The sequence below is a fragment of the Halyomorpha halys genome, unplaced genomic scaffold (assembly GCF_000696795.3).
Source record: "Halyomorpha halys isolate HHAL.00 unplaced genomic scaffold, Hhal_1.1 Scaffold261.1, whole genome shotgun sequence".
NCBI classification, from domain to species: domain Eukaryota; kingdom Metazoa; phylum Arthropoda; class Insecta; order Hemiptera; family Pentatomidae; genus Halyomorpha; species Halyomorpha halys.
In genome coordinates, this window is record NW_027116513.1 from 817,033 (window position 1) to 828,063 (window position 11,031).

The 11,031-nt window shown below is 27.0% G+C and overlaps 1 protein-coding gene across 13 annotated transcripts in view; it reads left to right on the top strand.

The window, feature by feature from the left end:
* gro (groucho) overlaps window positions 1–11,031 on the top strand; it is a 233,087-nt gene that overhangs the window by 178,420 nt on the left and 43,636 nt on the right. For all 13 annotated transcript variants that reach the window (XM_014420127.3, XM_014420128.3, XM_014420131.3 and 10 more), the window contains 3 exons: window positions 7,340–7,403; window positions 7,491–7,535; window positions 7,611–7,673. In XM_014420127.3, the coding sequence (XP_014275613.1) occupies window positions 7,340–7,403; window positions 7,491–7,535; window positions 7,611–7,673 (172 nt within the window). The remainder of the gene's footprint in view (window positions 1–7,339; window positions 7,404–7,490; window positions 7,536–7,610; window positions 7,674–11,031) is intronic.

Sequence of the window (11,031 nt, forward strand, 5' to 3'; positions counted from 1 at the left end):
ACCATGTTATATCGTTCTAACAAGGTAAAAGAAGGAAATATTTCTCCATTTAACATATCTTTTTCTATTTAACACACTTTAATTAATATGTTGAATCTACACCTCATTTTATTAATAAATTTTAAAGTTTTAAATTTTCATTATAATATTAACAATTATAGTTTTAATTTTTAATAATTTAAAGGACTTAAATTTTATTTTAGTGTAATCAAATAAATTATCAGGTAATAAAATGTAGGATCAAACATTAAGCCTATTAGTTACAAAAAGGAGCAGAAAAATAAACCATTGTCAATTCATAGTCCTATTTGAATTATTCGTATTTTGGCCTGGTTTTAAGATCATGAGAAACCAACTTTGTGCCGGTATGCATTGAAATAGTAGGGTTATTCGTGATGTGTTAAATGTAAAATGTTTTAACATGCTAATAAGTAATAACAGACAAGCTCCTTGCGAATATCTTAGTTTTTTTCCCATTACTTCCATTATTATTTTTATCCATTACTTAATTAGGGTTTGAATAACGTCCAAAATAATAACAATATAAACCAAACACGAACTACAAGCAACTAACCTATCAAAATGGTGTGGAGCTCAGGTAAACTGCTGCGTGATGTCATTCTCCATTTAGCAGACCTATTATCAGACTCTCTGATAATCTTTAGTTTAGCATGTCAAAGCGTGTTAAATGGAAAAAGTTATGTTAAATGGAGATATATTTCCTTCTTTTATCTTGTTAAAACGATATAATATATAACATGGTTGAGGGTCTGTTACTAGGTCTATTAAATGGGAAATGACGTAACACAACAGACCTGCTGAGCTCTACACTATCTTATTGTCATGTTAGGTTACTTGCTCGTAGTTTGTGTTTTTATTGTCACAGTATTGTTTTGGACGTTTTTAAACAAGACAGTCAGTAGCCAAACTTTCACTTTTCACTTACTATAGGCATGTTGTAATAATATACTGTAATCAAAACTAAAGTAAACAATAACAAGAAGTTTTGGAAGGAAAGGTTACTAGATAAGTTGCTCAGAAAATCCGCTAGGAGCTCTCATGCATTTAACATTTAACATGAGTTTAAATTGGGCTGCTCACAATCCTATACTTAATACATTTAACATAGTAAAACATTTTACATTTAGCAAATATCATGAATCCCCCTCATGTTAAATGTTATATTGTTTTAACATGTTAAAAGATGGAAATATTTCTCCAATTAACACACATTAAAATGTTAAACTAAACCTCATGAATACCCCGATTATTATACGATACTGTAGGTATTATTTCTGATTGCTGCTCCAATAATCTTATCATTCATCTTTATGTTTATTATGCTATGTTATTTATTTAAGACTTTAACACACAACTTCTAACAAACCAAGGGACTGTAGGATGAGAAGGCTCCCAACCAACTCGTTGCCCCTTTGTTAGTGCATCTTGCTAATGGGGCTTTGATCTGGCCATAGCTAATTTATCAGCTGACGTTAAAATTAATTGTTGGTGGAAAGCTGCGTGTGTCATTTCCATTCCAGCTCTATTGTTTACGAACCATTTATCTTGTCTTAGCTGTAATCATTTCGTGGGAATGGTTGTAACGATAGTGTGTTATTGTACAAGCTTTAACTAGATACAATGAAATTAATCTATATTTATTTTTAAAAGTATATATTTATTAGGTTTTAAAATACATCAACCGAAGAACTAATCTTAGAACTTCAATGACTCTTATTCAACATTTTACTTCTTGCGAAACAACCTAATATTCGTATGAGCCGTATAATTTATATTTTTAATTTGGTTTTTGAATTATATAAATGCTGGAACTGTAATAAACTTTTGATATTATTTCAAGTCAATTTCGATACTTTTATACTTTAATCTTAATTTTTGCAAAATAAAAGTAACAATTTCATTGGCTTAGTTGTATTTCAATTTTTTTCGGAAGTCTTTTTTCATTTTTAGCAATTAAACCCTCGAATGTTTCGTGATTTACGAAAAAAAAATTTTTTTTAATAACTTAAATTATTATTTTAAAAAAATTAATGATTGTTGACCGTTAATGTTTATTGTTAATTGTTGACCTTGAATATTATGTGAGAAGATGGTTGAGAGTATTGTCAGTAAAGAACACAAATTAGTGAAACTTATTTTAGTGCCTACGTTTTCGCTAGAATTTTAGGCCTTTATACCGGCTAAGAAAGACAATCAAGATAAAAACCGTTATGATTAAAATAAAGTAAAACATAACAAGAAAGTAAGATGATGACAGATGATATAGGTACATTAGCAGTACTAAAGAAAGTGTATAGTGTAATGAATATTTAAATAATTAATAAAAAATAAATAATTACAAGTATAATGAATTAAATGATAAATACATTAGTATTAATATATTAATTAAAATTAATTAAAAATAGTTAATTTTAACAATTTTTGTTACACGGACGTTAACAAAAAAAAACAAAAATAAAAACGGTCTGATGGTTCTACAATGTTTATTACCCTCCTCTTTATGTGGTTTGAAAAGTCCCAAAGGTTCCAACGTCTAGTTGGAGGGGGGGAGATGAAAGAGTCTGAAAATGGCACACTTTTTCTCAGATATCTCAATATTTGTACCTTCGGGTAAGAAAAGGATTATTATTTTCTTTTCGTAATATACTATATATATTGTATTTATTTTTCCACAGAAGGGTAAAAAAACAAATCTTGGGACTTATGAGGTTTAGATTATAATGATTATTCACAATATCAAAATACGTTAAATTTCCTTCACTAGGCACTAATTTATTAATTTTTCATGTTTATAGCCATTATTTTTTCTTGTTTATAGCCATTATTTTTAATATATGATTGGAGAAGATGATCGGGGGGTGCGGTCAGCGAAGAACAACATAAATAAACAAAAAAATATTTATTTATTCCGACGTTTCGACCTGAGTTTCAGGTTGGAATTAGAAGATAGCTAATTGAAGACAGTGATTATCAATCAATTTTTTTTATTATTCAATTATAAATTATCAATTTTTTATTATTTATGATTCAATTCAATATTTTGTTTAATTCCAAACTTGTTTGTATACTACTTCTTTTCAATTTTATGTTTCTCTAAATGTTGTTATCTCTTTTGTTCTGTAGCCCTGATGAAGACGTGAAACTCAGGTCGAAACGTCGGCATAAATATATATATTTTTGTTTATTTATGTTGTTCTTTGCTGACCACATCCCCCCCCCCCCTCCCGACCATTTTCTCCAATCAGTAATCTATGGTCAACTATCTACACCTCATTTTTAATATATATTTTATCATTTAGATAGTATCGTTTAATCTTCTATTTTTACTTATTTTTACATTTTCCAATATCATTTTTGTAATTTATAACCTGCCTACTCCAAACTTCTTGCAAGATGGTCTAATATTCTATGCTTACTAAAATCTATATGAAATTCAATTTTTGATTTTAAACTTCAAGTGTGTTGTTTTTTATATTCAGCAAGCTATTATATCTCATAATGTACCCACATTGAGGAGTTAAATTTAAATTACTTTCATCCTTAAAATTAAAATTTAAAAAAAGTTCATACTCAATTCTGCTCAGGTTAAGGTTGGAGTATTAAAACTATTTAAACGCTCTTTGATGTCAGTTCCCTTCCACCCTTCCACCCAACCAAAAACATGTCCCGTCTGAAATTCGTGGCTTCAAAGCCCTTCATTAGACACTCCCCGACCTCCTGTAAACTTCTAAACCGAAAGAAAATTTCTTCATGATTTCGTATAAATAATATCGGTAAAATATATAACTGTTATTTTTATTGTCTAATATATTTAATGATTTTTCACGGGGGAGTTGGTGAAATAATTACCGAATGTTCTAATCCTATGTATATCTTCAGAATCCATACATCATCAACAATTCCAGTGATAGTTTTAGTCTTTATATAACAAATTGTACCAGTACTGCGAAAATAATCTAATTTGAATTAAAAAAAAAAAATCTTAAATTATTTTAAAGAGTGCTCCAGGGGAACTTGACTTGATCAAGAAACATTGAAAAATCAGCTTTGTTTTTTAAATAATTTTTTGTTTTTTTTTTTTCTATTTTTCTATTTGTTTAAATCATTGTTCTTGTTTCTTATATCTCATAAAACCTATTTAATATAGGTTAATATAACCAAATTTTATTTTTAAAAAAGTAAAAGCAATAACTTAGTAAGAGATGTCTTTTAATAAAACCATTTATTTTTATAGAAATAAAATTGTATATATTTTTTTGTCAAATAATTTTTATTTGTAAAATGATAAGTGCAAAATTATTTAGTTTTTTTTTATTCAAGCTAGTTTTGAAGGAAAAAGTTGAAAATTTAATACTTTTGTGTATAATAAAATATAATTTCTACTTTTCTCTGCTGATTTTCTAAGCCAGAAGTGTGCTAATATATTTAAATTACCTACTATAGCATGATAAATAGGGAAACTGCTGCTTATACAACATGAATGCACTGAAAGATATGTTTCTTTTTATTTTAGTTCGCCGAATATTAACGGAATCGAGAATGTCTTTTAATGGAATCAACAACTAAATTTGTTGGTAACTTTAAAAAATTTTAACGGCCCAGATTATAAAAATTTATATCTACATTTAAAAACAACTGTTAACTACAAAAATGAGTTAGTAAGGAATATAATTTGGAATTAACTGTAATATAGAAAATTAATTTATGTTTTAAAATCTTAATTTAAAAAGTCGGCCTTTTATATTTATAATGATGAAGTTAATTGTTGACTGTGGATAATATACGATGAGAAGATAGGGAGTGTGGTCAGTGAAGAACACAAATCAGAAAAAAAAACTATTTATTACTACCAATGTTTCGACCAGAATTTCAGGCCTATATCTGTATATAATAGTCTATATAACAATAATCAAGATAACAAGAATAGTGATTAAATGGAAGTGCAAAATAACAAGAAACATTTAAAGACAACAAATAATATAAGTACATAATTAGTAATGAAGAAAATGTATAGAGTAATATTATAAGAAATTGAAACTGTATGGGAATTTAGTAAAATTAAAATTAAGAATAAAATAAAATAATAAATATGTTAAAATAAAGTATTAAATACGTGTAGAAATTAGAAATTATTTAAAATTTATGTAGTATGTTAGAGTAGTAAGTAATACAAATTACAGTAATTAGATGTGGTGAACACAACTTACCTAAAGTGTGAGAGGAAGAAAGAATAAGAAAAGAGAGGGAAAAGATAGTAAAAAATAATTAATGATAATTGATAAAAGAAACATACAGTTTGAACTGAGCTTCCAACACCAAGTAAACTATCGTAGTGAGCTGATAGTTAAGTACAAAATACGTTAAAGAAATCACTTAACGGAAATGCTTGTATTCAACGTATAAACTAGAGAATAGAGAAAACCACAAACTAAACTAACTGTTAATAGGAACTAAGATTCAAGTTAAACCAAATATTGAAACTAAGTAGATTATAAATAAACTTTAATGGTATTACAATTGAAGATTGATTTAAAGGGTAGTTTTGTAAAGCGAATCTGTAAACTCATAAAAAGGCAGGAATAGTCTAAAGCCGCCAATTTTAAAAGGACACTATGCAATAATTAATAATTTAAATTGTGAAAACGTTGGCAATTATAAATAATTTTTAACTGACCGCTTCCCCAACCATCTCATCGTTTTTATTGTGTTTAAAGGAACACTAAAGTTCATTGTCGAAAATTAGTTTATTAATTTCAAAAATAATATTGTGTAAGTAAAAATAATAATAATACACGCTTTTATCTATCTTATCATTTAATGTTATGCAGTGATGATTTAATTTTAAATAAATCTATGATTTTTCAAATTAATCTTTTTACGTTGCATTGTTACAGTCGATTTTATCTCTAAAATCTCAGACTGTACATAACTTTTTTAATTTTTAATATTGGATAGTATTATACTTTCTGTGCAATTTACAAATAGCAGCATGTTATAAAATCCCATATAAATATGTGCTAAAACAAATAACGTGAAACACATGCTTACTGAATTACCAGCAGATATAGCAGGATAACAAAAAGACTGTAAATAAACTTTTTGAATTTCTGAATAACTCAAAACTATACCATCAGATTTATTAAAATCTTACCACAAGTTCCCATTTTTCAATAGTTATATATTTCAATTCGGAAATTAAGGCAATAAGGACTAATACAAATTTCGGATATTAAAGAAATAATGTCTAGTAAAAAGTTCGGATATTAAAGAAATAATGTCTAATAAAAATATCCGAAATTAAGGCAATAATGACACCGAAGTGGTTGATGCCTTAAAATAATAATAATTATTATAATAATAAAATTATATGTGCGAATGTGCTATGCAAGGTTATGATTAATAGCATGAAACTTATGATTAATAGCAAATGTGGCGCTGATTTATCCAATACTTTATTTGAGTACCTTAAGAAATACCTTAGGTTTACTATAACTATAATACTATGTTTAAACTAATTCGAAATCTTGAAATAAATTAATACCAGATTAGAAACGAGTATTTCTTGTTATTTGAAAGTTTAAACATTTGATTTTTTTCTGGCGTTGTTCTTTACGAAGGTGAAACGTGGATTCTTGCGTCTGCTATTATCAGTAAATGCCATATAAGGTTTTATCTTGTCATATCATAATCAGTTCAGTTTTTAAGAAAATATGGAGAATACAACAATAGAGTATTCACGATATTGTGTTAAATGTAAAATTTTTTAGCATGTTAAATGTTATAAGTATAGCATTGTGAACAGCCTATTTAAAATCATGTTAAATGGTACATGCATAAGAGCTCCTAGCGGATTTTCTGAGCAACTTGTTTAGTAACCTTTCCTTCCAAAACTTCATGATATTGTTTCCTTCTAAGTTTTGATTACTGTAATTTATAACAACAAGACTAGAATAAGTGAAAAGTAGAAGTGTAAAAGTTTGGCTACTGAGGGTATTTTTTAAAAAGTCCAAAACACAAGACAAAAGAAAAAAAACAAAAAACAAACTACGAGTAAGTAACCTAACACAACAAATAAAACGGTGACAATCTCAGCTGGTCTGTTGCGTGACGTCATTCTCCATTTAACAGACTTAGTAACAGACTCTCAACCATGTTATATCGTTCTAACAAGGTAAAAGAAGGAAATATTTCTCCATTTAACATATCTTTTTCTATTTAACACACTTTAATTAATATGTTGAACTAAAGATCATGAATACCCATGATGTAACTACATTTTTTTAAACAATAATTCATTTTTTTTTTTTTTTTTTTAAAGGTTAAAACTGGAATGCGAGAAGTTGGCAAGTGATAAGACTGAGATGCAAAGGCATTATGTTATGGTAAATTTATATATTTAGAAGTATATATATTTATTTAATAATTATAAATTTTATTGTTATATATTTTCATTATTCTTTTTCTTTCAGTATTATGAAATGTCATACGGGTTAAATGTAGAAATGCACAAACAGGTACGTGGTTACTTCAGCTTTTGTTTTAAATAATAATTATCCTACAGTATTTTTAATGTTAATTATTATTTTTAGACTGAAATCGCTAAAAGATTAAATACTATAATCGCTCAGGTTTTGCCGTTTTTAGCTCAAGAGGTAAGTTAATTTTTTTTTTAATTTATAATTTCTTGTATGTTTATAATTCTCTTTTCCTCATTATCACAATACTCTTCACTGTTGAATTCTGATTCACCAAAGTATTTTTTAATTATAATGAAAAGGATTCTTTTTATGTTAATTTAGGTAAAATATTATCTGTACTAAGTGGACGAAACACCCATTTTTTCAGTTAAAATTTATAAATATTCAGCATTGTATGAAAAAATCATTTTTAATTTCTTACCTTCACATTCAATATTTTCGGCCAAGAATATAAATTCCAGATTATATCACACAGGTTTGTGTGCTTATATACACACATATACATAGGTATAACCTCCTAAAAAAATAGTTAATATCTAATTTTTAAAAAAATCGGAAAAATAAAAACTTCAGCCTCTTCGTTATGATTACGCCATGATTAGCTATGTTATATCACCTTTAAAATATTAATTTATAACGAGTAACGGTCGATGTACGACAACGGTATAATCTCAAAAAGAAAGATTAAAAATTAAAAATAGGGAAAAATTCTTTTAAATTTTAATTAAGGACATTTTTTATTAATTTGTTTTTATTTAAATAAAAAAAAAGGGACTGTTATAAAATTTCAAAATTTTATTATTGAACTTTTTCGATATTTAACTAATTCAAATAATTTATTTATCCAAAACAAATCTGTACACTGCTCTTGTCACTTTAAAATTTATTATTCCATGAAAATTTCAGTGAGTTTTCTTCACTAATGTTTTCACTGTCCCTCTTCAATATTGATGGCAGGGCATGTGTTGCAAAAAGCTCGTCGGGAAATATAAATAAAGAGTTGTATATTTGAATATTTAGTTGCTTTTAGATTTGTTGAAATGTTTAAAACAGTCGTATGGGAATAAATTATTAGTTCAATTAGTCAAATTTGCATATAATTTGTTAACGAAACTTGTAAACTTGTATTTTCAAGAGTTAACAGTAATATGTTTAATGATTAATTAGTATTTCTCAAAACATAAATTAAATTTTTATTTATTTTTCTGCAGTTAACATGCTTTGGTTTTAATGTTTTATATGAAATAAATCATTGGGAATTTTAAAATTGATAACATAAGTGAACCTAGATTAGTATTTGGTTTTAATATAAAACTAATAAGAATTATTTTCATATTATTATTATTTTTTAAAAATATTATTATAATTTTTTTACTTTTCCGTACTAGTTTTACAAATAAGTCTTTCAATTGGCATACTGACTAACACTAACTACAGCTTTTAGGATAGTATTTTTAATAATATGATGAGAAGATACAGTTGGAGGGTGCGGTCAAAATATAACATAAATAAGGAGAAATAATTTATTTTATAGTGCCAACGTTTCGGCCAGAATTTCTAGCCTCCATCAGGGCTAAGAACAAAGAACAGGATACCAACTAATGAATACAAAAGATATAAACAGTATGACATAAAATAAATAATTGTACAGAATGAAATTAATAAAATCTTGTTCTTTATTCTTAGCCCTGATGAAGGTAGAAATTCTGGGCGAAACGTTGGCACTATTAAAACGTTTCAACTTATTTGTGTTATTTTTTAACCGCATTCCCAACCATCTTCTCATCATATAATGTTTCCACGGTCAACTATCTCTTATCATTATTTTCAATAATATATCTTTTTCCAAATTTTAACATTATTCTTTTGCAAAGCTGTCCTAAGAATGATTTTGTGTAGTCATCCTGTTAACTGAAAGGCTCAAATAGGAGTTAGGTAAAATTAAAAGAAAAATAATTATTTAATTTCTATGTAGACATGACAAAAGCTATTAGACTGGTGCAATCGCCCGCCTATTTCAGGTTGAACTCGTATATAATTTTGCGTCTTTATCATTTTTCATTGCCTTCCGGGACTTTATATGTTACGAGTATATAGTATTTTCTCTGAAGGCATTGGCTGTAATAAGGAAAACTGTATCTAATAAGTCTACACTACTACTGTCATTTCAATAAATGTGTTTTCAACCTAACAATATTTTTCCTTTAATCTCCTCTTAAGTTTGTTATTAAATCCTTCCATAGTTTATATTTATCTATTTTTTATTACAAGTAAAAATGTGAAATGTTGAATTATTTCAAACGTACAAAATTAACGGTACTTTAGAGAAAGATTTTTTGAAAAAAATCATATTTTCATATTTATTTCATAAGTCCTTTCAGACTATTTCATTAAGTATAAGACCTGGCTATTATTAATGAATATTTAATTGCACACTAGCATTCCGAGTTTAAGCAAAATCGTTTTAGATTTTTTTGAGAAACTGTGAAAAAATGATACAGTAAATACCATACTTGGTTTTATCTAGTTGTTATATCATAGTCATTTCAGTTTTTAAGAAAATATGGAGAATACAACAATAGGGGTATTAATGACATTGTGTTAAATGTAAAATTTTTTAGCATGTTAAATGTTATAAGTATATCATTGTGAGCAGCTCTATTTAAAGTCATGTTAAATGGTAAATACATAAGAGCTCCTAGCGGATTTGCTGAGCAACTTGTTCAGTAACCTTTCCTTCCAAAACTTCATGATATTGTTTCCTTCTAAGTTTTGATTGCAGTAATTTATAACAACATGACTAGAATAAGTTAAAAGTAGAAGTTTAAAAGTTTGGCTACGGATCGTCTTTTTTAAAAAGTCCAAAACATAAGACAAAAGAAGAAAAAACAACGAGTAAGTAACTTAACACGTCAACAATGAAATGGTGACAAGCTCAGCTAGTCTGTTGCGTGACGGCATTATCCATTTAACAGACCTAGTAACAGACTCTCAACCATGTTATATGTTATATCACTTTAACATGGTAAAAGAAGGAAATATTTCTCCATTTAACACTCTTTAACTTGTTAAACTAAAGATCATGAATACCCCTGATGTAACTACATTTTATTAAACATTTTTTTTCGAATCGTGAAATAACTTTTGTGTAAACTATTTCTTCTAAGTTCTTTGTCAAGCCGAAGCAAGAACAGAAATATAACTAGTCCTAGTATTTAAGTCCTGTCAGACTATTTCATTTAGTATAATACGTGGCTATTATTACAGAATATTTAATTGTACACTGGGATTCCGAGTTTAATCAAAATCGTTTTAGATTTTTTTGAGAAATTGTGAAAAAATGATTCTGCCAGTCGTTTTTATCGAAAAAAAATTGCTGTCACACCCCTGACATATACCTATATTCAATATGTAATTTCAATGGTATATATATATATTCACAATACTCTTCACTGTTGAATTCTGATTCACCAAAGTATTTTTTAATTATAATGAAAAGGATTCTTTTTATGTTAATTTAGGTAAAATATTA